Source organism: Hippopotamus amphibius, chromosome 13 (assembly GCF_030028045.1).
Source record: "Hippopotamus amphibius kiboko isolate mHipAmp2 chromosome 13, mHipAmp2.hap2, whole genome shotgun sequence".
NCBI lineage: Eukaryota > Metazoa > Chordata > Mammalia > Artiodactyla > Hippopotamidae > Hippopotamus > Hippopotamus amphibius.
In genome coordinates, this window is record NC_080198.1 from 103,186,880 (window position 1) to 103,213,821 (window position 26,942).

At 69.0% G+C, this 26,942-nt stretch overlaps 1 protein-coding gene across 7 annotated transcripts; it reads left to right on the plus strand.

Annotated features, from left to right (window-relative positions):
* The first annotated feature begins 4,458 nt into the window (after positions 1-4,458).
* CTBP1 (C-terminal binding protein 1) lies at positions 4,459-26,942 on the plus strand. Of its 7 annotated transcripts, none has more exons than XM_057705368.1 (10): positions 4,459-4,664; positions 11,647-11,837; positions 13,207-13,361; positions 20,436-20,580; positions 21,751-21,957; positions 23,571-23,785; positions 24,356-24,486; positions 25,068-25,195; positions 25,714-25,831; positions 26,070-26,942. In XM_057705368.1, exons 2-10 carry the CDS (start codon positions 11,831-11,833, stop codon positions 26,254-26,256), a joined length of 1,293 nt encoding a protein of 430 aa, XP_057561351.1. In that variant the 5' UTR covers positions 4,459-4,664; positions 11,647-11,830; the 3' UTR covers positions 26,257-26,942. The 7 variants fall into 7 exon arrangements, with proteins under 7 accessions (XP_057561351.1, XP_057561348.1, XP_057561349.1 ...); XM_057705369.1 differs by lacking the exon at positions 4,459-4,664 and adding an exon at positions 8,670-10,157; XM_057705370.1 differs by lacking the exon at positions 4,459-4,664 and adding an exon at positions 10,208-11,516.

The window sequence follows — 26,942 nt, forward strand, 5'->3', positions numbered from 1 at the left end:
CGATTCACTCCATAACAGTCTCTGTCACCTGAACCTCAATAAAGGGCCCGCAAGCGCCACGTCTCCACTGAACTCAGCAGTGTGACCTGTCTCAAGAGGAACTCTGCACTGGCGGGACCCTTTCTCCCTGAATATCCAAGGTCATGTCCCGACGCTCACCAGGAGGGCCTTCTCAGGGCTGGGAGCTGGGGGGGGGGGCTTGCCGTGGGGTGGGCCCTCCACGCCGTCCCCCACCTCACACATCAGGGCTTAAGAAGCAGCCTTTGGGTGACGTGTTTCACTGGGTCCTAGCCATCCTGCCAGACAGGTGACTCTTTATTCCCCCTTTACGATCAAGGAAACTGGGACCTTGGGGGGGCAGAGAGAATACCCCCCCAGCCACGGCAGCCACACACCCCCACCTGTGGAGTACGTCACAGTCTGCAATCACCCTGAAGGTAGATGTCACTATTCTCCTCATTTTATGCCTGAAACCCTGAGTCGCACAGGAGTTATGTAAGTTGTGAGGCAGTTTCCAGTCTGGATAACAAATATGGCAGGTATTTGTCCGTTTCTGTTCCAAGCGCACCTGCCAGTGGTTTGTCGACCTGCCGCTTCTGGCTGTGCGACCGGCTGGCAACCCGGGGCTCTCCTTCAGCACCTCATCAGAGTTTCCAGGCCACGCGTGCGTGGACCACAGTGCGATGCTGTGGCTTTACTGACCAGGAAACCTGAAGGCTGGGGCGACTGACGGGGAGGGCGCTGACTCGCGGCCTCGGACGTGCACTCAGGCAGCGAGAGCCGTCGGTGCAGCGTCCCTCCCGCCACTTCCAGCGGGAGATGATGCAACGGAGCGTCGCACACACGTGGCTGCCACGAGTGTTTAAACCGAATTCAAGGCCGTGGATGTTGGGCCCCACGAAGAACATCTGTGTAACCAAAATGTTCACTGGTGGTTTTCTGTGGATGTGGCTTCCCCAAACCCTGCTGTCCCCCTGGCCCCCCCCCCCCACTCTCGAGGGCCTCCTGTGCTCAGGCAGGTGGCAGGCCCAGGCGCAGGAGAGGGGACACGGGGCCGAGGCGGCTGGCATGCACGTCGCGCTCCGGCACGTGGCAAGTGCTAGTCCCGGGCCAGGAGCGGGGACAGAGGGAAGGAGGCGGCAAGACAGCCGGGGGCAGAACCACGTGGCAGGAAGCGGGACGCCCTCGCGGGCCACGCGGTCACCTCTGGGCCGCACGTGTGGGGAGCAGACAGGACATCGTGGCCGGAGCCCCAGTGCGAGGAGACGCTGCTCAGGGACCGCGGGACGGGGGCTCAGGAGCCCCAGGAAAGCGCCCCCGACAGGCTGCGGGGGCGGAGCCGGGGCAGATGCGCTCCGTCTCAGCTGCACCTGCGACGTGCCTGCAGCTCGCTCCTGCTACAGAATGAAACTGTGGGTGAGAGGGAGCCTAGACAGAAACTTTAACTCTGACAGGGACAGCCTATGCTGGGTGCCCCCGCTCCCCACTGGAGTCCAAAGTCCGAGTCAGAGTGTGACAGGCACCCGGCCCTCTGCCCGCCCTCCCCTCCACACACCCGGGCGGCTCCCTGCTGCCCGGTGGCCCAACCCCACGTGCCAGCCCCAGGTCCTCCGGGCCCTGCCCGCTGCAGGCCGGCCGCCGCTGCTGGCCTTCTCCTGCATCACCACGTGGGGTTCCTGCCCTGTGCACCCCACCTTTCAGCTGCAGGAACAGAACCCAAGCCCGTGCCCTCGCGAGCCGGCAGTCTCGCACCTGTCCCGCCACGGCCCTCTGTCGCCACCTCCTCCAGGCCCTGGCGGCTGCTGCTCCCTTTCTGGGAGGCTCTCGTCCCAGATGTCTGCAGGGCTGCCCCTTCCCCGCATCAGGACGCTGGGCCTGTCCCCTCCCCGGGTTCCACTGAGCCCACTGTGGGCCCATCAGTGCCCGGGTTCTCCCGTCAGCACAGCCACCGGCACGGGGCGGCCAGCGGACCCTCAGCACACCGGCCTCGGTGGCGTGAAGGTGCCCGGAAGCGGGGAGAGCCTCAGAGCCACTCTATTCAAGCAGAAGCTGGATTCTCTCGACACCCGCAGGAGAGACAGCTTTCCTGGGGGCACCCCACGTCGCACCCTCAGGGACCACTAAGCACAGGGAGAGGGAATGTCCCAACACAACTGATGGGCTCTGACCATTGCGTTATAAATTATGCAGGTATCTGAATGACATTTCAGAATAACTGAGAGACAAAGGATCTTTTCTTGTCCACAGACAGAAAAGTAAAACGTTAACTTCTGGCATTCGAAAAATTCTCGCATTCCTGAAGGAGCCTGTGCCGCAAGGGCAACACCTCCGGTGACCTGGGAGGGAGGCCTGGTCTCTGCCCAAAGGGAGCCGCATACTCTGGTCTTTCCGGGCTCAGGCCGCTGTCTGCTGTCAGCACAGCCAGGGAGGCAGAGCTGTGTTCCCAGGACGTACTCTGGGTACAAACTCAGGTCCAGCGGAAGAGCGCAGGGCTGGGGTTCCTCCAGGCCCCTCCTTCTAGGTGGTGAGTCCTCCTGGGAGGGGGCTTCGCCAGGAGGCGGCCGTGGAGCTGGTCAGGCGGGGTGGGCAGCTCTGTCCTAGTCCAGGACCCCCTCCGGCCGCCGCACGCTGTGGGGAGACAGGGATGAGCTTCTCTGGGCCTCTCGTCCTCCCGCCCAGCCCTGGTCTGCAGGCCAGTTCTCTGAGGGTGATTCAGGATCTTCAGGGCCACGCACAAAGGTGGGGGCAGGTGAGAGAGCGCGGAGGGCATCAGAGGCGGCAGCCTGTGGCCTGGGTGCCCCTGACCCTGACCCATCCAGAGGACGGAGGAGGGGAGCGTGGGTCAGGCCCACTCCTGAAGGCGGTCCTCCCCCACCTCCACCTAGCAGGTTCCCACCTCAAATGCACAAGAGTGGCGAAGCAGACACCCTGCCCTCAGGCAGCTGACAGCACAGCGGGAGCTGAAGTCCTCCAGCAGGCACAGGGTAAGGAGGAGAAAGGGGCCCTGGGAAGAGTGGGGGAAGGCAGAAGAAACAGCCCGTGCGGAGGCCTGTGGCAGGTGGGAGGAAGGGCACATCAGCCCGGAGGTGAGGGAGAGGCAGGCGGCCCAGGCCCAGGGCTCTCTGGCCAGTGAGAAGCTGGCACTTCCCCTGCACTGCAGTGACAAGCCCACAGCGCTGTGAGCAAACGCATCTGATTCCGTCCGCCGCTCACCGTGCCGCTCACAGGGATGGAGTGTGGCAGGTGACCCTGGGCTGGGGGCTGGGTGGTGGAGGAGGCAGGTACCAAGGGGCACCTTGGGTCTCAGCACTGGGATGCTTGGAGTGGAGGGGCTGGTCCAGGCCACGTCGGGCGGTTCTGTTCCCGGACAACATTAACTGAGAAAGTGAGAGGGGTGTGTGGGCAAGACCTGCGCCCAGCTCCCGAACGTTGATCTTTCCCTCGTGACTGGTTTTGCCTCTGTGTTTACGAAAGTTCTCAGGTTCGCTGAATGCTCATTTACATCCTGTTTTCTCATTTTCCCCATGGGTGCTCATTGATCCAATCTGGGCGATATTTTCACAGGTGAGTACCAAGTGAGTTTAAAAGCATTTGTTTTGCACATAGACACCCAGTTCCCTATCATCCTTTATCGACCCCACATTTTCTCATTGATTCACGGGTGTTAAGGGGGTAGATAACAGAACTGACTGCAGGACGGCCCCTCATGTTTCACCAAACCTACCCCCTTTCAGTGCTAGTCGCTGCTGCGGTGTTTAATGATGTGCTTTTGGCTACCCGGACGGTCACGCTGCTCACCCTCACGGCCACCCGACAGCGTTCCGACGCCCAGGACACCCCTTCTCTGGGCTCAGGGTCTCCCAGGGCGGCCTCGGCCCCTCCGCACAAGCGCATCCCCTTGCCCTTTGGGCTGGCCTAGCCGCCCTCGTGGCGCTCCGGTGCCGGGTCCCCCCTGGACTTCCGGGACGAACACGGGTGCCGTCTCAGGGGCTGGGCGCTGCCCAGACGGACACCCGCTTCGGCCACCCCCGGCCCCCGCCCAGGGGCCACCCCCAGCGCCCCAGGCCCGGGCAGGTCCCTGCCACCGGCTCCAAGACGCCGCCCCGCCCCGGCGTGCGCCCTGCTCGGTCCCCAGAGCGCAAGCTTAAGGCCGGCTTTCCCCAGGGAGAGCCCCCGGGCTCCGCGCCTCCGCCTCCCCCGGCCCGGCGGCGGCCCGGAGGCGGCGGCCCGGAGGCGGCGGCCCAGGCCCAGCGGGGCCCCGGCGGGCGGCGCCGGCAGGCCCGGGGCAGGTGCGGGCGCCGGGGCCGGGCCGGCGCGGCCAGCGGGGGCGGGGGTAGCCGCGCGGCGGGCGGGGCGGGCGGGCGCGGCCTGCAGCCGCCCGCGTGGTGCTGCGCGGCGCCCGCGCCTGGAAACAGGAGGCCGCCGCGCCGGAAGCCCCGCCCGCGCGCGCGCCCTGTCCCCGCCCGGTGGAGCGGCTGCTGGCGCGGCGCGGCGGCTCGGCACGGCGGCGCCCGGGCGCAGGCGAGCGGGCGGAGCAGCGGACGGCGCCCAGGCCGCCCCACGCGCCGGGCTCGCGGCGGAGCGCACCGGACTCGTCGGGGCCCGCGGCCGCCCGCGCTTTTCAATGGGCAGCTCGCACTTGCTCAACAAGGGCCTGCCTCTCGGTAAGGCCGCGCGCGCGCATTTCCGGCCGCGGGGGCGGGGCGGGGCGGGGCGGGGCCGCGGGGGCGGGCGGGCGGGGCGGGCGCGGGCCCCGGCTTTGTGGGCGAGTGCGCGTGCGCGCCGGCGTCCGCGCGCCAGCGCCCGGGGGCGGGGCCGGGGCGGGGCCGCGGGAGCGCCGTGCGCGTGCGCGGGCTGCTGCGCGCGAGTGCGCGTGCGCCGCCGCGGCCCCGCCCGCCCGCCCGCTGGCGCGCGCAGGTGACACAAAGGCGCGCGGGGACCCCGGGACCCCCGCCGCCGGGACCCCGCACCCGGCGCGCAGGCCCCGCCGGCCCGTCCGTCCTGCGGGCCGGCCCGGCCGGGTCCCCGTGGGCGGGGCCCCGCGGGGAGGCCGGGCGCGCCGGGGACCCCGCGTCCCTCGGACCGCGGCCGGGGACCCGAGCCGCCCCCCGCGGGCTCCGTGCCGCCTGCGGCCTTGCCCCGTGCGTGGCTCGAGCGGCGGGGCGCGCGCGGGCCGCTGTCCCTCCCGGCCGCCTGTCCCCCCGGCCGCCCCGAGGGGCGTCGGGAGCAGCCCTGTCCGGGCCCGGACGCCCCGCGCGCCCCGGCCGCCCCCGCGTCGCGCCCACCTGTCCCGCCCGCTGCGCGGCCCAGCGCCTCCGGGCTCGCGGCCGCCGGCCTGCGGCCTCCTCGGGGCGGGGGCGCGGCCGGCCGGGGAGGGGTCCGCGCTCGGCTTCGCCCGCCGCCCTGCTCCTGGAGCCCGCAGACCGGGGTCCCCGGCTCCGGGGCCCGGGGAGGGAGGCGCCGCCCCGTACCGGAGCCGCGGGCTGGGGCCGAGCCTCCCCCGGCTGCGGCCTGCCTGGCGGGCGCGGGCGGCCCGGCGCCGGGCTTGCCGGGGGGACGGCCTTCCGCGGGCAGCGGTTGAGCCGGGAGCGTGGCGGGGGCAGCGCCCTTTCTGGTGATGCTCTTTTCTGTGGTTGGTTGGGAGGGGTTTGCCGTCTGGCAGTGGGATGGGGTAGGTTTCCTTCCGGCTGCCGAGATGAGTGGTCGGGGGCGGGGGGTGGAGGTGAGCCCCTCGCAGAGCTCCCACTTCTCGGGGTGGCTCGGGAGGTGGTTGCCCATGGCGACTCCGGAGCCGGGACTGCAGGTCGTGTGCCACGGGGGTGTCCTCCCTCTCTCCAGGACACCACCCCCAACTCTCCTTTTCAAGAGTACCCACGTTACTTGTGTAAAAACACACGTAGGCAAATACACAGGCCAAAGCCGGTCCCTGGCCGTGTGGACGTTTGGGGTGCCCTGTGGGTTCGTATATCCTGTCCACTCTTGCGTGGGGCAGCATCCCTGAACCTCTGGACGAGCGACCACAGCAGCCAAGAGCACAGAGTTGTCCCTGGGGGAGTCCCGGCAGAGCCCCGACCCGGGCACGGTCTTGGGCCCTCCTCTGTGTCCTGTCCCGTCACGTGGGGATGGAGCACACGCAGAGGTGGGATCACAGGGGTGACCGTGTGCTAGCCGTCAGGGCGAAGGGACGGGGTGGGGACAGGGCCGGTGCTGGGACAGGGCTGGGGGAAGGGTCTCCACGCAGCAGCTGTGAAACCTCAGTCTGCAGGGTAGGAAGGTGGCACTTCCTACGTCACAGGTTGCATCACGACGTACCCGCCCCAGCCTGCATTCTCTTGACGCAGACGATGTTCTCGTTTCTGGGATTCTGGGCGTCACGAAGGTGGCAGGACACCTGCATACACGTGGGCATAAGTGAAGATGGTGAAAGAGGAACACGGGTGGGGAAGAGCCTTGGTGATTCTGTTCATCACAGATTTTGTCCGCATGGGTGTGGGGCACCTTTTGGTTTCTGAGGAGTTGAGAGGATGTGAGGCTGGATCTGGCTGGTGGTCATGCTGGAGGTTTTATGCCCCGTGTTGCTGCGGGAGCGCCCTGGCCTTGGCTGCAGGGCTCAGCCCCTCCCCAGCTAGACTCTGCTGCAGGCTGTGCTGGGGGCGGCTGTGACATGGGGCAGAGGTGGGGCGCCCTCGGGTCCTCAGAGCCCTGCCTGGGGAGGTGGCTTTCAGGAGGGCGTGACTGGTGGTCAGGCTGAAGGGCCTGTCCCCGCGGAGGATGGGGAAGCAGCAGGGGCCGGGGGCGCCAGCTGTGCCCAGTAGTTTGCTTTTCCTGTTGTCGAGGGGTGTGGGGTGTGCCTGTGACAGGCTCTGGCCGCACTGATTGGGGGGCTGTGGTGTGCTGGGGATGTGGGGCAGAAGTGACCAGGAGGCTGCAGTGTGCGGGCTGGAGGCCTGGTGGAACGCGGGGAGCCTGTGGGGCCGGGGAGACTGGCTGAAGGACTGGCCGTGGGGCGAGAGACCCTGTCCGTGACTGCTGAGCCCGGGGCCTGGGCTGGGGAGCAGTCACTGGGCTGGAGAGGAAGCAGAGGCTCTTCTGGGGGTGAGTGCCGGTGCGTTGAGTTTGAGATGCTCATGGACGCTGCAGAAGGAGGCACGAGCCGGCCGGGGACCCTGACCCAGTGCTTGGGGTGCGGCATGGCCCAGGGAAGCCTGGACTTCCTGCAGGCCCTGGTGCCGGGGGTGTGCTGTGATGGCTCTGGGGGCTCAGCACCTCGGGCGAGCCCAGAGCGTGGCAGCTGCAGCCCCTGGACCCCCCGAGCGTAGCCGCACCCTGGGGAGGCGTGGCTGAGCACCATCTCAGGCACGGGGACTGGGGCTGGGGTGGGGAGGAGTGGCCCTGCAGGAGGACCAGGCGGGACTGAGCGGGAAGATGGCGGGAGAGGGTCCGCGTCCCCACGCGCCCGGCTCCTCGCCGCTGGCATCTTTGCTTAGTGTGGTTCAAGTCGCGGCTCGAGTCCCCTCCCATCCCCTCCTGTCCCCGCCATCCCCTCTTGCTGCTGCGTGGTGCGGCGCGAGGGCACCGTCTGTCCGTCCCGGGGTCTGGGCCAGGGGTTGGGGCAGCTGCCTCCTGCTGGGCCCGCGCCCGGTGGCGGCTGGCACGGACACCCGCTTCGGCCTGCAGGTCCTGCCACTGCCCGCTCCCGGCGTTTCCCCGGGAGTGGGGGGAGCCCAGGGCCACGGTGCTGCAGCTCTCAGCACGGGCTCCCTCTCTCACCCACCGCTCTGGCCACTGCACCCTCCCCCCCAAGCCCCTGGGATGCGGGAGTGCACCCTGGGCACCACGCCCCTGCCCCCGCAACAGGCACCCGGCTCCCACGGCCGTGCCACTCGGGGCGTCTCCTCTGTGACGTGGGGACGGAGCCGCCTGTGCGTCAGGCTGGTCATCAGGAGTCCTTCCCTCCCCACGTGCTTGCCAGGGGCCCCCAGAGACCTGTGCTGGGGGCGCTCGTGTTCTAGCTGCGGGGCCCCAGCCGTCCGCCGGCACCCACGTCCGTCCCTGAGCGGAAGCTGGAGGGGGCAGAGGGAACCGGGGGAGCCGAGGCCTGGAGAGGACGGGAGCCTGGGGGTGTCAGGGGTGGGGAGGGCGGGGGCTGCGGCGCCCGGCAGGGGCCCCAGCTCCCCGCAGGCGCAGCCCCCTGACGGCACCTCCACCTGTGTGCTGGGGGGGAGCTGGGGCGGGGTCCACGCAGGACGGGAGCGGCCCTCCTGCGCCCAGAGCCCCGGGTCGGGGGCTGACCAGGGAGGGCGTCCGGAGACCCGCGAGCCCAGAGCCATCGTGGGGGGACCTGTCTGCTCCTCACCCGCCCTGTTGCTGAGGGGACGGCGTCTCGGCCCTGACAGGCGTCCTTGCTGCCGGCCGGCCGCTCCCCGACACGGCCCCTCACCACGGTCACCGAGGTTACGACGGGGCCTGGGCTGTCCCTGTCGTCACGTCCCCAGGGTTTCCTGGCAGGGAGCCAACCCCGCATCCCGCCCTCCCAGACGGGGTCCGGTTTCTGGTGAGGGAGGGGGGCGGGGGGGGCCCTTCTGGCCGCGACCCCAGCCCCTGAGGGCTGCCCCTGGCTCACCTGGCGGGGGAGGGGTGCGGGCAGGCCCGTAGAGGGCGGGGGGCCGGGGGGCGGCACCGCACCCACGGGGAGCGTGGGACGCGGCCTGAATGCCCCCTCCCCCCCGGGGTGCACCCCTGCTGGCCACGCCTCGCTCCTTCCCGCTGTCCTTCACTCCCTCTGTAAACACGGGCTGTTCCCCTGGAAGGTGGCGGTCTCCTCTGGGTGCCCGTGTGGGGTGTTCGGGGCAGCGGTGGCTGTGGGAGGTGGCCTGGTGGCCCTGAGGTCCCTGGGGCTCACTGCCGGCCTGACCGTGGCCCTCCCCTCCGCTCCCCTGGCCTGACCTTGTCAACCCTTCACTCACCGCCTGCGTCCAGCGCCTTGTGCAGTGAAGTCACAGATGGAGCTCCCGTCGGGCTTATTTCTAAAAGCAGGCTGGAGCTTAGCGTTTTCACCCGGGAGTGTCCTTCGCACAAGCCTAGAAGCTTCTTGCGACTGTGGTTTTGTTCTTATTTTAAACGCAACTGGATGGTCAAATCCCCGCGTCCCGACGAGGCCGTCCTGCCCACAGGGCCCTGGGGCGGGGGAGGGGAGAGCCAGACCCTCCCCTCCCGTCCGCGTGTTGTACGACACCTGCCCGGGACCCTCCATCCGTGTCCAGGCTGTCCTCCGAGACCCCAGGTCCGCCAGCCGCCGCCCTGGGTGGGACCCACTCCCCCACGGGAGCAGGGAGGCACCGGCCCCTTTAGGCCACTCACCGCTGGCAAAGCAGAGCCTCCTCGTGAGAGCACGTTCACAGCAGGGGTGGTGGGCGGTGGGCACAGGGGAGCCCAGGCGTCCAGGCCGCCTCAGCAGGGCTGGGAGGGTGCGGTGCTGGGCCCCCTTCGAGGGGCCTGAGCCCCGGCCCCGGGTGTAGCGGGTGTGCAGGGGTGCACGCAGGCTGGCCTGCCTTGGCCGTGGGGAGGTGACCACTGTGGTTTGCCGGGCGCTGTCTCTGCAGCTTGGAGTAGATTTGGGGCCAACTTTGGAAGCAGAGGAGCAGGAAGAGACGACGGGATTGGCGGGGTCCTGGCGCACGCTCTCCTGCCTCTGCCCCGTCAGGGCCGTGGTGGGGGGCCCGCTTGCAGCCAGCAGTGCCCGTCCAGGCTGTGCGGTGGTCCGTGGGAGCGGCCCGGCCCAGGCCCCCACCCCCGTCGCTGTCCCCACGTCCCTCTTGTGAGGGTTGGGGTAGGAGGGCGCGTCGGCCTCTAGGTCGGCCTGCAGTGAGAGGCCCGGAGCCTGAGGACCGGCACCAAGAGTCCCTGAGGTTCTGGGGCACTGTCCTGTCCCAGGGCTGCCCTCGGGGCCGTGTCTGGGGTGTGGGTGTGGGGTCCAGGGTGTGGGGTGGCACCTGCCGTCTTACGGCTCATCGAGTGCATTCTTCCCAGGAGGAAGTTGAGCCGCGGGCGTCTGCCGTTTGCAGCGTGAAGACGCGCCGATTTCCCGTGTTTTGTGGCTTCAGAGAGGCGCGTGGTTGTGTGTGTGATGGGGAGCCCAGCACGTCTCGAGGGCTCAGGTAGCGTGGCCCCTCGGGTGCCGCGTCCCTTCACGGCAGGGCTGCTGTCCGCGCCGCGTGGCCTGGGAGGCCGAGCAGGTGTGGTGGTGACGGGGACCTGGGCCGAGGGCGTCCTGACGCCTCCCCTGTGGACACGCGGGGGGGGCCTCGGTGCACGCGGCCGTGTGGCGGTGGGAAGGGCCGAGGGCGCCTGGGAGCCAGTGGTGAGGTCAGTTCGGGCGCTGGACACGGGGTGGCGGGCACTGAGGGGAGAAGCCGGTGGGTCTCGAGGCTGTGGGAACTGGACGGCTGTCAGCGGCGGGCTGCCCCCTGGCCCTGCCGCCCGTGTCCTGGGGTCGTGGGCCGCGCCTGGCCAGCTGGCCAGGGCTTCTCGGGAGGGGCCCGCCAGGCCCTGCAGTTCAGCCGGACCGTGAAGGACGTGGGTACACCCGAGGTTTGGGTCGTGACCAGGTCATCCTGCCCTTGGGAAGGGCTTTGCGCAGGTGGAAGGTGGGTGAGGCCTGGGGGCCGCCCGCAGCGCGTGAGGGGGTGAGGGAGGTGGCCGGGCCTCTGGCCATCGCTGTCCACGGGCGGCTGCAAGGCCAGGAACGGCCGGGAGTCAGGCGAGGGTGAGGGCCGCCCGCGCTGTGTGGACACAGGCCCGTCCCTGGCGGACGGGGACGGGTGTGCCTGGTCTGGGAGGCCTCCCACCCTGTGGGCCCTGCTCGGCGCGCAGCGGTGCTGGGGTCCCGGGCAGCCTGGCCTCCACCTGCGCAGCAGGGTAGGCCCCGTGCCAGGGTGGCCTCACGCCGAGACTGCTGGCTGGCTGTTCGGGGGGGTCAGGCCGTGCCTGGGGGGCCGGCTCGTTCCCAGTCCCTGCACCTCTTCAGCCCGCATCTCTCATGCATGTGACCCTCGTGGGGACTCTCTTGGGCCCTGGCCACTGTCCAGGGTTGTCCTGCAGCCCCGCCGCCTGAAGAGCTGTGCAGGTCTCTGGGGAGGACCACACCTGAACCTAGCCCCGGCCCTGGGACACCTCCCGCGGGGACGGGTGCGAGCACCGGTCAGGGGAGCCCCCGCCTCGGGGCCTGTGGGCGGGATGTGGGACGCGGGGGAGGGGTCTGTGTCCTTAGGCCCCTCCCCCGTGGCTCATCCGAAGTCCAGTCTCAGCGGTGGGCCCCCGAGATAGAAGCTTCCAGAACTGGCCACAGATCCTCCCCTGGGCCGTCCTGTCCCCACACCTCCCAGCTTGTGCATACGGGTGGCACCGGGTGGGGGGCTCCTGGGACCGTGGAGGGGACCTTCGGGGTGAGCGTCTTGCGTCTGCGTCCTGGCTGTGGCCCCGGCGGTCGCTCCCACGCCGGGCCGGGCCCGATTCAGGTAGGTCCCAGCCCGGCAGCCGCGGGCATGGGGTCGAGGGTGCAGGAAGCCCCGCCTCTGTGGGCCTGGGGTTCACGGGTCCAGTTGATGCTCCGTGGTGTTTAACGTGTCTCTTGTGTTTAATTTTTAGTCAGACTTTGACCCGGCGCGGGCTGCGTGGTCGCCGTGGACGGGAGCCTGGGAGCTTTGGTTCGAGACAATTAAGGACGTGGGATGAGGACCCGGTGACAGGACGTGGTTCCGCCGGGGATTCTGAAGATAGACGCTGTGCACAGTCGAATTCATGGTGGTGGAAGCCCAGCCCACATTAAGAGATGTCAGGTTGGTCGGGGCTCGGGCGCCGCCGCTGCAGGCCGGGGTCCCCGCTCCTGGGCTCCCGGGGCGGCAGGGGTAGGACAGGGCTGCCCCGAGCTGCCGGGGCCCGGGAGGCCTCGGGTGGGCCCCTCGTTTGCTGTGGGCTTTGCTTCTGTGCAGGGCGCGCGGGTTTCTCTGGACGCTGGCGCGGACGCGCCGTGGCCCGGGGGCCGCTGCCGGGCGGTTCGGGCGAGGCTCTGCGAGCCCTCTTCGGCTAAGACGGCGTCGCGGACCCGGAGGGCTTGGTTCTTGAGGGCACGTGGAGGTCGGCGGGTGAATTAAAGCCGAGCGAGGCTGGGAGCCGGTGTTTGTCATCCTCTGAAATGAGTGATGACTTTAAGTGAGAAGTCGCTGTTCTCCTAGTGGGGCTGGAGAGACCAGGGCGCCATCTGCACGCGATTCTCCGCTGTCGCGCTGCGGACAGCGGGGGCCTGGAGGCTCCGCTGGGGACCGGGGGGGCGGTGACCAGGGTGGGCCTGGCCTTTGGACCCCGTGCAGAGAGCCCCCCCAGGGGACCTGGCACCTTCGCCGCCTGCCTCGTCGGCACAGGGTGAGCCGTGCGTTCTCGGGAGCGGCAGCCTCTGGCGGGCGGCTGTGGGCCCCTCGGAGCCACACTCCCTGCTCCCGGTTCCCGTCCTGCTCGCTGTGTGCCACCCGCACGCTGGCCGCCACGTTCCTAGTGCGAGCCTTGCAGGGCTGGGGGGTGCTGGCATGGCTCCCGGCACCTGCCGGCTCGCGTGTCACCTGTGACGTCCTCCCGTCCTCACCTGGGCCTTGCAGGGAAGGAGTGAGGTTTAGTAAGTCTTCTCTGTCTCCTTTCGGGAAGGTGAGGGGTTCTGGCCACTTACCAGTGTCTTAACTCTCTGCTACCTTTTGCCCTGTTTCCCGCCCCTCAAATCTACGCGCGGAGGCGATGCTGGTGCGGGGTGGGTTCCTGCCGGGTTTTGGGCAGCGACGCCGCAGCCTCGGGGGGAAGAGAGACATCGGGCGCGTCCCTGAACCTGTCGTGTTCTGACCCGCGTGTCCGGATGCCGGCTGGAGCGCGGGGCTGCCCTGGGCTCTGCGTCCCTGAGGCCCCGATTCGGGGGGGTGTAGGGGGGTCACCACCGGCGGTGTCCACTCCGGTGGCAGTGGGCTATGCCAAACCCCGGGTTGTTTTCCCCCTGCTTTTTAACTATTTTTGACACAGGTCTTAGTGGCGGAACACGTAGGATGGGCAGTGCTTGGGGTGGGCTGTGCGTGGCTGGCGGCGGTGGCAGGTGGGCTGTCTCAGCGGGGTCGTGCTGCCACGGGAAGCTGTCGTGGCAGGCGTGTGACCTCTGTGCTGTCATCGCAGGCGTGCGACCTCCGATCATGAACGGGCCCCTGCACCCGCGGCCCCTGGTGGCGCTGCTGGACGGCCGCGACTGCACGGTGGAGATGCCCATCCTGAAGGACGTGGCCACGGTGGCCTTCTGTGACGCGCAGTCCACGCAGGAGATCCACGAGAAGGTACAGCAGGCGGGGTGGACCCTGGGGAGCAGCGGCCTCACCGAAGCCGAGGCAGGTGGCCAGGGTTCGCGCCAGTGGGCGGCTGTGGCGCTGTCCTCGCCAGGCGGCCTGTCGGGAGGCGGGGGTGGGACGTCTCCATGATAACCAGTTTTTTTCTAGAAAGTGGCACCTGGGGACGTGGCTTCCGTGGAGGTGCTGGAGGTGGGGTGGGGCCTGCATCCTGTCCCCAAACGCCTCGGGCCATGGCCGTCACCAGGCCCCCCCACTGCCCCGAGCCCGTATCGCCTGGTGTGCAGCTCTTAGGCTCCCGGGATGGGAAGTACGTTAATCTGGTTTCTGTTTGTAGTCACAGCTGACCGGGTACTTCAGAACCACCTTTTCCGAGTCAGCTGAGGAAGCTGGACCGAGGTTTATAAAACCTAGGCACTTCGGAGAGCTGACAGGGTCGGGTCGGGAGAGGCCCAGACGCCGCAGGGGTGTGAACAGGCTGTGTCTGCTGGGCTGGGGCATCTGCTGTGTTGGAAGAGGCGACCAAGAGGCCGGGCAACTTGGGCAGCCTCATGGGCCACGAGGATGGAGCCCTGCCGGACCCTAGCTCTGGGCTGGGCCCCCGGGGAGAGGGCAAGCTGACACCAGAAACACCCTCACGTGTCCACCGCCCGGCCCATCCACATCAAGCCTGGAACTTGGATTGTAGGCGAGCCTGTGCCTTGCGCCCAGGTGACCAGCAGAAACAAGGGAGAGTGGCCGTCTTTACGGGAAGAGACCATAGGCCTGGACCCGACGCTGTTTCTGCAGATCACCTTCTAGTACGGTGTCCATCACACAGTTGAAGATAACCAGGCAGCAGGAGAGGAAGGAACTGGGCAGAAAGCAGCAGGGACAGAGGACCAGAGGGACCCCCAGGGCCTGTGGGGTGGCCACGGCCACAGCCGCCACGTGAAAACCGAGCCTGAGAAGTTCGGGAGGAGAGAGAACAGACAAGGTGCCGACGGTGGACTTCGGGAGAGCTTTCAGAAGCTGCAGAGCTGAGACAGAGCAAAGCTGAATGTGCGAATTCACTGGACAGGCTCACCCACCACGTGGGAGTCGCGCAGGAACGGGGAGCGTCGGAGGCGCAGGGGGCCGGGAGGGACGGTGCTGGGAGCCAGCCTCCGAGGGGAGGGGCCTGTCCGGGGCTGGGGGGGCGGCGGCGGGCGGCTGAGCGGTGCGGCAGCGGCCCCTCCGGGAACTCGGGCTGCGGCCTCCCTAAGCGGAGCAGGCTTCGGCCACCTGCCTGGCGGCCCCGCTGCCCGTGTTCCTGCCAGAGAAGCGACACACTCGTCCCCGCAGAAACCTGCCCGCGAGCCCCGCTGCAGCTTTGTGCCTCGTGGCGGGAACAGAGGGAACCAGGTGGCCCTCGGCCGGGGCACGGGTACCAAAGAGCCCCGCTCAGCAACAAGGAAGGATGAGCTCCTGGGCGCCGGCCAGGCGAGAGCAGCCAGCTCGTCGGGGTCACTCTGGCCAGTCTCCCTGATGGGGACAGCGAGGGAGGTGGAGGTGCCAGGTCCGGAGACTCCTCACACGAGGGTGTTTCTCTGTGGTGACGGTCGTCCTGTGTTCTGTGGCCTGTTGGGAGGTGGCTACTCGAATAGACGCTCGGTGAGGTTACACGCACAGAGCATCGCACACAACCAGGACCAGACGGCCAAGCAGGCTTGGGCGCAGACGCCTTTGCCAGGTGCGAGCTCCTCGCCCACCAGGGGCTGGGCCAGGGATGTGGGATTCTTTCTGCTACGTTGGCAGCTTCTTGTGAATCACAGTGTTTCAAACCAGAAGGATACTTGGAAAAAAACCAATAGTTGAATGGAAAAGAGACGTACAGATAGAAATTTTTACAAATCGTAACCAATATTAAAACAAGTTTTGACAGTAAATTCAAAAACTAAGATGACGTGTATTTTCATAAAATTGTAACTTACCAAAACTATTTCAACAAGTTAATATAAAACCCAGATGAGCGAGTTGACGGACCCTGGGGAGGGGGCAAGGATAGGGCCCTTGGTACCATGGCAGCTCCGCCCCACCCGACGGGCAGGCGGCACCCCCAGCCCCCGCCTCCCGACACCCGCGGGAAGCCAGGGCCAAGGCTTCACCTGTCAGAGAAGAACAGGCAGCAAAAGTGTCCTGGGGACAGAATTTTATGCTTCGGACTGAAGAGAGGTTAGGACCATGTCACCGGTCTTTGCACCTAAAATAACACCTGCCTGTACGCTGAGCGGGACGCAGGAGAAAGGGGTCACGCGAGGACTAGAGGGAGCTCTTGGAGACTAAAAACAGGAGCAGGAGAGTTAAACTTCAGTAGGAAGCTTGAAAGACACAGTCAAGGGAAGCCCAGAGGAAAGATGGAAGCTATGAAGGAGGAGAGACGCGCAGACTGCCCGGGGGCGCCAGGCAGGGCCAATGCAGCCGCCCTTGGGAGCCTCCCATTTCCTGTCCTGGACAAGCACTTCCTTCCTCCTGCTTTGCTGCCAGGGTGGCCAGGTGACTTAAGTCCAGCTGGGGAGAGGACAGCAGCCTTCGTGTGCAGAGCCACCTTCCCTGTTTCTGCTGGGTGGAAACCAGATGTGATGGCTGGAGCCTGGGCAGCCACCCAGACCACGAGGGGAAGCCATGTGGAGCCCGGGTAGCCTGGGAACGGGGGGGTGGGGGACAGCAAGACCGGAACCCAGACCCCCAGTGGCTCTGGAGCTGACACGGGTCCCTGGACCACCTGGCTGCAGGCTTCGGCCTGGAAGGGAAACACCAGCCTGCCTTACGTGTCACGTTTGACAGGGGTTTCTACCTCCTCACAGCTGGTTGGGTGCCAGACGTTATCCGGGCGCGCTGAGGAGGAGACGCTGACGTTATCACCACAACAGGAGGAAAACTTCCAGAGCTGAGTGGAGGCTCCTTTGTCAGGATCCAGATTTCAGCAGCGCCAGGAGTGGGGGACAGGAACCAGCCCAGGTGGGCTGTCGAAGCTCCTGGGAGGGCTTTCAGCCAAGCTCGCTCACCGCCCGCACGCAGACCCAGCGGAGGCCTTTCTCCCCTTGGCCGCTCTCGCCCAAGCTCCTCAGAGACAGTCAGGCACCCACGAGGGGGGCAGCCGTGGAACAAGAAGGCCTGGGCTCCCGTCCAGGGGCCGGGCTGGGGTGGGGGCGACGTGGGGACGCGCTCGGGGAAGGGTCGCAAGGGCGCCAGCGGGGGCCTTGTCGGCGTGAAGTGCCTGGTCCCAGGAGGGACGTCCCGAGGCTGGGTAAGATGTGAAATAAAATCCAGGGAAGGCACGGAAACTGGCGTTGTAGCCAGTGGTGGGGGTGGCCCCCGCTCTGGGGGACCCAAGGACTTGGCAGCGGAAAGGACTGGTGAGCCCTGGGGACGCTGGCCGGTGCCCTGCTGCCCGCCCGCTGTCGCCGGGAGCGAGGGGCGTCTGCAGGAGCGCGTTTGCCCCTGGTCAGGACAGAGCCACACGTGGGCAGCTCTGCAGAAAGCACGGCGTGGAAAGGAGGGGGCGTCTGAGTATAAGGCAGTCGGAACCGTCTCCCTGCAAAAGAAACCACGGAAAACAGGAACACGGGGGCACAGGCGGGGTGTCGGCAGCACGTGTGACGGCCAGGGGGTCAACAGCTGAAACGTGCAGACGCCTCGACCGACAGGAAAAGGACCAATCCCAGCAGAAGGTGGGCGGGGGAGGGGTGCGTGGACAAAACAGGCACGGCCGGGCGCAGGGGACCTCCCCCCCGGGACTCACAGACGCCGGGGGCAGCCGGGCCGGGCCGCCAGCCTGGGGGGCGCTCCGCGGGCCCGTGAGGATCCGAGCTGCGGTCTTCAGCCCCGGTCCCTCCACCTGGGCCGACGGTCACCCGGCCCCCTGCAGCCATCCGGGAGAGTCACCCCGGGGCCTCTGGTTGTTTTCACAGAGCGCGGCTGTCTGGAGAGAGAAGGGAGAAGTTACTGGGTGGGGGGGGGGGGTGAGAGAGAGAGACGGTGGGAGGGGAGGCCGGGTGCCCTGACCAGCCGCACCCCGTGCTGGTGCCCAGTGGGTACCCCTCAGGCCCTGCTGCTTTGCGCGCCCGACCAGGCGGGCTGTGTAACCCCCCGTGGCCTCGAGAACAGCGCGTCAGTGACTGGCTGGTCACGCCGCGGGTGGGGGCTGGCACGTGGACCCTGGGCGGGCGGTGTCGTGGCCCTTCTGCAGCCAGGAGAGGGGCACGGGGAGCCAGAGGAGCGTGGACCCGGAGTCTGCGCGGGGCAGTCGGCGGCCCTGCAGTTGTCTCGTCCCGAGGCCGGCGTGCGGTGGGGGCTGCTCTGGGAGGCGTCCGGGCCCCCCTCGGAGAACTCTTCGCCTGGTGCCCTGGGATTCGAGAGATGCTCGGTAGGAAAAGGGCCAGGCGTGGAAAAATAATGTACCCAGAAATGTATGTGGGTGAGTCACACGTAGAAATGCAAGTTGAGGCTAAAATAACGGTGCCCGTGTGCGTGCGTCCCACGGGGCGTTTGACGTGCGGAGTGCCCGGTGCTGGGTGGTCAGGGCGGGTGGGCGGACGTTGCCCTGGGGGCGGCGGGACCCGAGCCCGAGGAGCACCTGCAGGGACGCGGGTGATGCTAGGAGCCGCGCAGCCGCGGAAACGCGCAGCCCTGTGGACTGTCTCTGCTGGGACACGTAAAGACCACGACTGGGTGAAACGCTCAAGAAAAGCCGCCCCTGCGCACACGCCTGAGCCGCGAGGACACCCTCCCCCCGCCCCCATCCTGCCGGCTCACAGCCCACCCACACGCCATCCTCGCGGGGGCCTACCCCTCCCGGTCCACCTGCCTCCCAGTCCGCGGCTGCCCCTCCCGACACCATCTCTCTGGTTCTAGCGCCCAGCCGTGTCCACCCACGGTGGGCACCGCCAGATCTCTGTGCACACGCAGCCCACCCCCCAGCGCCTGCCCACCTGCCTTGGGGGGCCCTCCTCGCTGGCTCCTGTCTGCACAGCACAGGGCGGCCAGCGGGGCTTCCTGGGGACCTGCCCGCTGAGCCCTGCCGCCCCCAGCTCGCAGCCTCACTGCGTCTGCTGCCCTGTCCCCGCCTGCCCACCTTCCCCGTGTGCCCCTGGTGGGTCCCCCGCCTGTGACGGGCACCGCTGCTGCTCGGCTGCCGCGCGCCGGGCCCCGTCCCGTCCCCACCCGCTCCCGTGGAGTCAGGCAGCAGAGCTCTGTGCCCGCGTCTGGCGCCCTCCCAGGAGGCCGGGCCGCTGTCGGGACTCGGGCGTGATCCAGCCCCCGCCTGCCCGCGCCCGCTGGCAGCCCCCGCCCCTGGAGCTGCGGTTCCTGGACCTTCCGAGCAGGGGCTGGGGCAGGGCTGGCGACGCGCCGTCCCTTCCTGGCCGGACCCGGGCCCCGGGCCCCGCTGCCCTGTCGCTCGGCTGTCACTGCCACGGTCCTTTCCATGTGGTCCCCTTTGGTCATGTCCTCCAGGCCACCTCAGCCAGCAAGAGCAGAAGGGAGGCCACGCCAGCCTCCGAGGAAATTGCGTTCTGGGTGGCCGTGTGTCCAGTGCTCAGGATCCCCGGTGGGCGGGCTCGGGGCCGTTGGCAGTCTCCCCGAGGCTGAGGGCCTCGCCCTGCGCCGATGCCCGGCGCCCGCTTCTCTGCTCACTGCTTCAGCAGCGGGCCAGATGCTTCCTCGGCTCACGTGTGGCCCCCTGTGCTCCGGCAGCCTCTGTCGCCCGGGGGGACGCAGGGTCCGCACAGGTCTGCCGGCCTCCGTGGTCGGCACGGGAAGCTGGGTCCAGAGGAGGAGAGGGCGGGGACGTGTCACCGCGGGTTCCCAGGGGTCTCTGCGTTTCACCGAATTCGAGACGTCATCCATGGTAAAGGCGCCTCAGGGAGGACGTGTCCCCAGCTGTGGCAGGTCCTGGGCTGCGGGACGCCTGGGACACGGTGGGCCCGGCTCTGCGGCCCCTGCGCTTGGGCCCAGACCTGGGAGACCCTGCATCCCCGCGCAGACCCAGCCCATGGCCCCCCGCCCCCAGGAGCCACATGCATCGGTCGTGGTGGGGCCTGGAGCTGGTGGAGCTCAGGGGTTTCGGCTGGCCCAGTGGAGGGGGCCGCGGCCGTGGGCAGAACTCACCCGTGGGGAGGTCTGTGCACCCAGGGTCTGGGGAGACACGTCACGCAGCCCGCGTGGGCCTCCGCCGAAGCGGCCTTGCCGGGACACGCGGCCCCCGCCTGAGCAGGCATCCTGGAGCCTGCACGTGAGGGCGGAGGCCTCGGCCATGCCCCAAGGGGCCCAGAGACAGAGCTGTCGGGCCCCCCGTGGGGCCGCAGCTGGCGAGGCCCACCCCTCAGGCCCGAGCGTGCACAGAGCGCCTGCCTGACCTTGTCGTGCCCTTGACGACCCGTGGGGGCGGGTGGGGGTGGGGAGGCAGCCCCCAGGTCCAGGGCGCAGCGCACAGCGCACGGGGGCTGCCGCGGCTCCCGGCCCCGCACGGAGTGGCCTTCCGGCCCTGGGCCACGCAGGGCCGACCTGGAGGCCGGGCCTCCCGCACGGTGACGGTGACGGTGAGGGCTGGACCCGCCCCCCGCCGTGTGGAGGGTGCGCTCACTGCGGCGCGTCCACCGTCTCCCGGGGACTCGGAGCTTGTCGGCTGCTCCCGTCTCATCGCACCTGTCCTGGGAGCGGCCGCTGGCTTCCCACCTCATCGTTGGGGTCTGGGGGTTCCGGGTCTTCCTGGTGCCCGGCGTCTGCCGTCTGTTGTGGCGTCTGGCGCCCCGAGGAGGAGGCAGCCCCCTCACACCTCCCTGTGTCGGGCAGGCGGGGTGCAATGTCGCCGCGGCAGGGACCGCGGGGCGTCAGCTGTCACGCTCTGGTCACTGCAGACCGCTCGTGCGGAGGTCAGGCGGCTTCCCCCCGGGAGGCCTGCGCGTTCCACCAGGAGAGAGGGCTGCTCGGGCGGGAAGCCGCGGGGACCCGCCCGGCCGGGGCCGCGGGCGGGGGGCATCCATGTGGCTTCTCCGGGGCGCGGGCCGCGGGTCAGCACCGGCTTCCGTGCCCCCTTCGCCGCAGGTGCTGAACGAGGCCGTGGGGGCGCTGATGTACCACACCATCACTCTGACCAGGGAGGACCTGGAGAAGTTCAAGGCCCTTCGCATAATCGTCCGAATCGGCAGCGGTTTTGACAACATCGACATCAAGTCGGCTGGGGACTTAGGTAGGAAGGTCCCGGGTTCTCCTCTCTGCAGCGGGGGCGCAGCCGCGTCGTGTCCCGTCTCGTCTGTCGGTGTCACCAGGAAGAGGAGAGTCCTGTGGCGGCGCCTGCGTCGTTGGAGGCGGCCTGGGGGCCAGCAGGCGTGGGCCTCACCAGCTCCCCGCAGGCGGGTGCAGGGTGGCAGCCCCGCCTCTCGGAAGGCCCGGGCCTTGCGGGCAGCCCGCCCGCCCGCCCTCCTGCGCTGCCTCCTGGGGACCGAGGGGGAGGGGCAGCCAGCCCGTCCGTGTCGGGCTTCGAGTGTCCCTGTCTAGGAGACCTGCTGGGGAAGGTTTATGCTGTGACTTAGGGCACGTGCCCCGTTGGGCGCACCCTTCCGCCTCCTGTGACCTTGGGGTCTGCTCTCTCCTCTTCCTTTGTGTTGGTCACGGTTTTACGGCAGGTGAGGACACGCCTGGCTGTGGCCTGTGGTCACAGACGGTGGCCTCAGAACTTCAGAATGAAAACGGCTTGTGTTGTAGGCTGCCACGCGCCCCAGTCCCAGGGTTCATTCAGCTCTGTGCCAGCAGAGCCCTCTGCCCCCTGCTGTCACCTGTCCCCTGTTCCCAGGCAGTGTCCCCAGGAAGGCAGTCTGGGGCCGCAGTGTTGGGCTGCAGTCTGGGCACCCTCCGAGCCAGGGTGTCCTCCGGGCCTCGTCCCGTTCACGGAGCCGGTCCTCACTGCCTGTGATTTCACAGGCTGGGCATCGTCCTTGCAGGGAGCGTCTGGGCCGTGCCGTGGGGTCATCCTGGCCAGGCCTCCCAGGGCGTGCGCCCCCATCGGGCGGCAGGCTTGTTCCCACGCGTGACGGGCTCCAGCTCTGTGCTCGCTCAGTCGTCCCCCCCCCACCGTCTTACGTGTCATCACAAGCCCAGCTGCTTCCCTTGTGCCGAGGGCGGGGCCTGGGGGGTGTGGCCTGGCCAAGACCCCTTCCTGGAAGGTCCAGTGGCGGGTGGTCCGGGCGGGGCAGAAGCGGGTGTGGGCACCCGCCCAGGCGGTCTCTCCTCCCGTCCCCGCCCTGTTTGCCCGCGGGGGCCCCCTGGGTGGCTTTCGCACATGGCCTGGGGCAGGTGTCCCCCGGCCCGTCCACGTGAGGCCCGGGGCCACCCGGTGACCGCCCGCATCTCGTGTGCCCAGGCATCGCCGTCTGCAACGTGCCAGCCGCGTCCGTGGAGGAGACCGCCGACTCCACCATGTGCCACATCCTCAACCTGTACCGCAGGACCACGTGGCTGCACCAGGCGCTGCGGGAGGGCACGCGGGTGCAGAGTGTCGAGCAGATCCGCGAGGTGGCTTCCGGGGCCGCCAGGATCCGCGGGGAGACCCTGGGGATCATCGGCCTAGGTGCGCTGGCGTCCGCCCCGCGCAGGCGCGGCGGGTGGAGGGCCGAGCGGGCTGCGCCGCAGGCAGGCCCCGGCCCGGGGAGGTGGCCCAGCCAGGAGGCAGCGCCAGCTGGAGGGGTCTGTGCCCCGGGAACACCAGGCAGGGGCCCGCACGCACGGACGTTAAGTAGGTGCCCTTGGGGTCGCACAGGGTCGTGCGGTCCTGGGTGCTCACGCGTGCTCGCCCCACCGGCGCCCACTCCCGCCCCGGAGACGAGTGCGCAGGGCCTTCGGGTGAGGGCCGGGGGGGCTGCCCTGAGCCCTCGCCGGGGTGGACGGAGGCGCTCCGTGCACTCACCCCTGGCCCTGGGGCCCGCGTGCTCATACAGCAAACCCGGGGATAGACACGTGTTGGCGGCAGGCGGGAAGTGGGGGAGGGGTGTGGGGGGAGGGGCCACAGCTCCCTGCTGCCCCGTCAGCGGTTTTCCAAAGGTTCTCCACGGCAGAGGCCCGGCTTTGTGCGGCCGTGCGGGCATTGCTGGGCAGAGATGAGCCTGCGTTGATGCAGGAGGTCAGGGTCACGGACGTCCGTGCGGCACGGGGTGTCGCTCACGGACGTGACGCGCTGTCCTGCTGGCTGTGCGTACACGGACGCCAGAGCCGGTCGGGGCCCTGTGGCCCTGTGAGCGCCCTGCACTCGCACGTCGGCCCCGGCGCCCGGAGCCAGTCTGAGGGCGGGGCCGGCCTGGCCCACGCGGAGTGAGGCGCGGGTGGGAGGGGGCGGGTTTGCCAGGTGGCTCTGGGGCCCCGTAACCTCTGAGTGTCGGTGAGGACACGCGGTGGGGTGGGGTTGCCCGGAGGCTGGTCTCAGCCAGCGCCCGTGGCCCCCAGGCGTCTGCGCCGACCCCTCCTCTGTCCCTCTTGGGGGCCCCCCCAGAGCCTGGGTGCTGGGTCCCCACTGCCCGAGAGCAGCACGGGCCCCCGAGACCTTCCGCAGCCCAAGCGGCGTGAAGCACAGAGGCAGCGACCTTTGGACCCACGTCGCTCGTGGAGGCTGAGTCACAGCCGTGGCAGCTCCGCGCGGAGGCCGCCTGCGGTTCCCGGCCCGGAAGGGGCTCCGTGACGGCAGCTGCCACACACGCCAAACCCAGTTTCGCTTTTTGCCTTTTCTTCATAAAAATCGAAGTCCTCTCCGGGTTTCTTTCGGTTTGTGGAACCTGGCGCTGCGTCTTAGGGGGAGTGGCTCAGGGTGTGCCCGGCTGAGCGCGGGGCTGGCCCGCGGGGCCGCTGGCGCCGGTCCCTCGCGGCCTCTGCGCGGCCGCCTCGCCAGCCTCGGGGCCCCACGGCCGCCGGCCCAGCGCCCGGCCGCGCTGCTCCCCGCTGTCTCCTCGGGAGCCACGGGCCGGGGCGTCAGCCTTCGGGACGCGGGGCCTCATCCCGCCCCGTCCGCGCGCCCCCATCCCGCCCCGGCCGCGCGCCCCCAGCCCCCGGAGCCCCTCCGTTCTCTCCAGAGCCTCGTCTTCCGCACGTCCTGCCGCGTGGCCTCGGGGAGCAGACGCCTGGGGTCATCCCGGGCGGACGGGGGACGGGGGCGGGTGGCCGGAGCGGCGCCGCGGTGACGCCCGTGTCCCCCAGGTCGCGTGGGGCAGGCGGTGGCGCTGCGGGCCAAGGCCTTTGGCTTCAACGTGCTGTTCTACGACCCCTACCTGGCGGATGGCACGGAGCGGGCGCTGGGGCTGCAGCGGGTCAGCACCCTGCAGGACCTGCTCTTCCACAGCGACTGCGTGAGCCTCCACTGCGGCCTCAACGAGCACAACCACCACCTGGTCAACGACTTCACCGTCAAGCAGGTGCGCGCGCGGCGGGGGCGGTGGGCGCGCGGTGGGGGCGGCCGGGCTCCCGTGGGCCGCTCCTGCCCGTGACCGGCCACGCGCCGGCCCTCCCAGGTCCCGGGGCCGCGTCCTCCCCGACCCGTGGCGCCAGGCCTTCCAAGTGGCCGCGTGCACACAGGCCCGTGTGGATGACAGCACGTACCCCACGTGTGTGTGCACACGTGGGTGTAGACACGTGTACACATGTGTGTAACTGGGGGAGGTGGCCGTTTGCTTCCAGCCGTGTGCGTGTGGAACGCGTGGTGGGTGTGCGCCTGCACGAGCCCGGGGCCCCGCAGCCCCCGGAGGGTGAGGCCAGGCACCTTTGCTCCCACGCGCTGGGTCTGGGCCTCTGGGGACAAGGTGTGGCCAGGGGCGCTGTTCAGACCTGTGCCGTCCCCGAGAACGGGGTGAGGCCCGGACGGGCGAGGGCCGCCCTGAGCTGACGGCCGGCCGCCTGAGCCCCACAGTGGGTGGGCTTCTTTGGGGTGAAAGGGGGGTCACCGGCGGGGGAGCGCCTGCAGGCCGCACTGTCTCGTGTCTTCCCAGATGAGACAAGGGGCCTTCCTGGTGAACACGGCCCGGGGCGGCCTGGTGGACGAGAAGGCGCTGGCCCAGGCCCTGAAGGAGGGGCGGATTCGCGGCGCGGCCCTGGACGTACACGAGTCGGAGCCCTTCAGGTGCTTCCCGGCGGCACCCTGGGGTCCCCGAGACAGCGCTCGCCCAGCTCGCGCCCCGCGCCAGCCCGCCTCTGGTCCGATGGCCACCACGCAGAGAGGGAGGGGGCCGCGATGCCCACGCCCGGTCTCCGGGCCCCGGGGGCGTCGGAGCCGGAGATCTCGCTTCGGGCAGACCTTCCTTCTGGGCCAGGGCTCGGCGGGAGGGGGCCGGCACTGCCGGCCAGGACGGCCCCCGGCCCCCTGCAGCTGGCGGGAGGGGGAGGGGCTCAGACAGGGGCATCCTGCTACGTGCTCGGGGACGCGAGGTGGCTGCCCCCACGTGGCCACGTCCAGAGGCCCCACGGCTGAGACGGTCGTCGGGGCAGCGGGATGGCCCCAGGTGGGTCTTCGTCCCCGGGGCACGCGGCGGTGTCCAGAGGGCCTGGGGTCTGAGACGGCGCAGCCGTCTGCGGGGAGGAGTGGACGGCGTGTCCCCCCCGCCCCGCCCCCGCGCGGCCAGGGGCCTGAGGACGCGCCCGACGGCGCCGGGTGCTGGGGGCGGCTCTGGGGACGGGGCCTCTGACTGCCCGCGTGCCGTGCAGCTTCAGCCAGGGCCCCCTGAAGGACGCGCCCAACCTGATCTGCACCCCGCACGCGGCCTGGTACAGCGAGCAGGCCTCCATCGAGATGCGCGAGGAGGCGGCCCGGGAGATCCGGAGAGCCATCACAGGTGGGCCGGCGGGGGCGGGCGGGGCCCTGGGGCCCTTGTGGAGGCCGCGTGTGTCTTCCTCGGGCACGGGGCGAGGGGCTTGGACCCCCCAGGACGGGCACCACGGCCCTGGCAGAGCCCGCGTGCAGAGGAGGTGGGGCTGAGCCCCAGGCTCTCGTGCCACGTCCTGCTGCTTGCTCACTGTCCTGCTGGGGATGTCAGCTCTTGTTTTCTTGCCCACCTTTTAAAAAGTCATTTATACGTGTAAACCTCCTGGGCTGGGTCCTGTGCGCGTCTCTGAGATCCCAAGGCCAAGCAGACAGGGTCGAGGGCACCGGGGAGCTGACGTCGCCTGCTCGGGGCTGGGGCTCCCCGAGCTTCGAGGGCGACACTGCCCAGAGAGGCAAGACCCCGCTGTGCCTGATGGGAGCGCGTCTGTGGGGGCGGCCCAAACCCCTGACAGAGCCCCTGCCCTGGGGTCTCCCTGGTGGCAAGCACCTAACGCAGGCGCCCCTCCTCCCCTCCCCGGCCTCTCGCAGGCCGCATTCCCGACAGCCTGAAGAACTGCGTGAACAAGGACCACCTTGCAGCCGCCACCCACTGGGCCAGCGTGGACCCGGCCGTGGTGCACCCTGAGCTCAACGGGGCTGCCTACAGGTGAGCGGGGGCTCTTGGCCAGGATGTGCGCTCACGCAGCCCCCGTGGACGTGGACGGGTGGGGCCGAAGCGTTTGCGGGGCGGGGGTGGCCCTCGGGGCCTGGGGGACAGGAGCCTGCTTGTCTGGGTGGCGGCCACACAGGGAGTGGGCGGGGCTGGGGCGGCATCCCCCCCGAGCAGGCGACCTTCAGGTGCCGCCCGGGGTCCCTGGGCCTCACCTGCAGCCTCCTCCTCCCAGCAGGTACCCCCCGGGCGTGGTGGGCGTGGCCCCCAGCGGCATCCCGGCCGCCGTGGAAGGCATCGTCCCCAGCGCCATGTCCCTGTCCCACGGCCTGCCCCCCGTGTCCCACCCGCCCCACGCGCCTTCTCCTGGCCAAACCGTCAAGCCCGAGGCGGATAGAGACCACGCGAGCGACCCGTTGTAGCCCGGGCGGAGCTCCGCAGCCGTGCCGGCCGAGCCTCGGACAGGCGTGCGCAGGGGCGGCACCGCGAGGGCCACGGCCTCCGGAGACGGCCCGGCGCCGGGGTGAGAGGCGGCCCCGCCGCCCGCGTCGACCGTAGTTGTCCCGTCCCGAGGGCCGGCCGCTGCCCTGTGTCCTTCGCGTCCTCGTTAAGCCACAGAAGTTAGTAGTTAATCTATCCTGAGTGTTCTCGTCTGTGTACCGTCTCTAGAACATCACAAAGGATTTGTTTGCTTAGCTGTCGGCAGCAGAGCCCGAGGCAGGTCCGCTTCTGATCGTTTCCCTCGTGTGTGTGGAGCGCGCCCCAAACCAGGCAGTTGGCAAACTTCTCAGGACAATGAATCCTTCCCGTTTTTCTTTTTACGCCACACAGTGCATTGTTTTTTCTACCTGCTTGTCTTATTTTTAGAATAATTTAGAGAAACAAAACAAAGGCTGTCTCTCCTAACTTTGGCATGAACCCCTGTTCCAAACGAAGACGGCGGCGCGCGGTGGCGCGGAGAGGCGCGTGTGCTTCGCCCGGGGTGCGGGGCGCGGCCGCGCGGTGCCGTCCCCCGACGTGGTAGGCTAGCGGTGTTCCGGTGAAAATCATGTTTGTGCCCGTAACCATTTGTATGAATTATTTTAAAGAAATAAAAGTCCCGGAAAGA

Coding starts and splice junctions, on each gene's coding strand:
- CTBP1 (XM_057705365.1), top strand. CDS start 4,625: ATGGGCAGCTCGCACTTGCTCAACAAGGGCCTGCCTCTCG. Junction 20,581..21,750: donor CAAGTCGGCTGGGGACTTAG/GTAGGAAGGTCC, acceptor TCGTGTGCCCAG/GCATCGCCGTCTGCAACGTG. Junction 25,832..26,069: donor CTCAACGGGGCTGCCTACAG/GTGAGCGGGGGC, acceptor TCCTCCTCCCAG/CAGGTACCCCCCGGGCGTGG.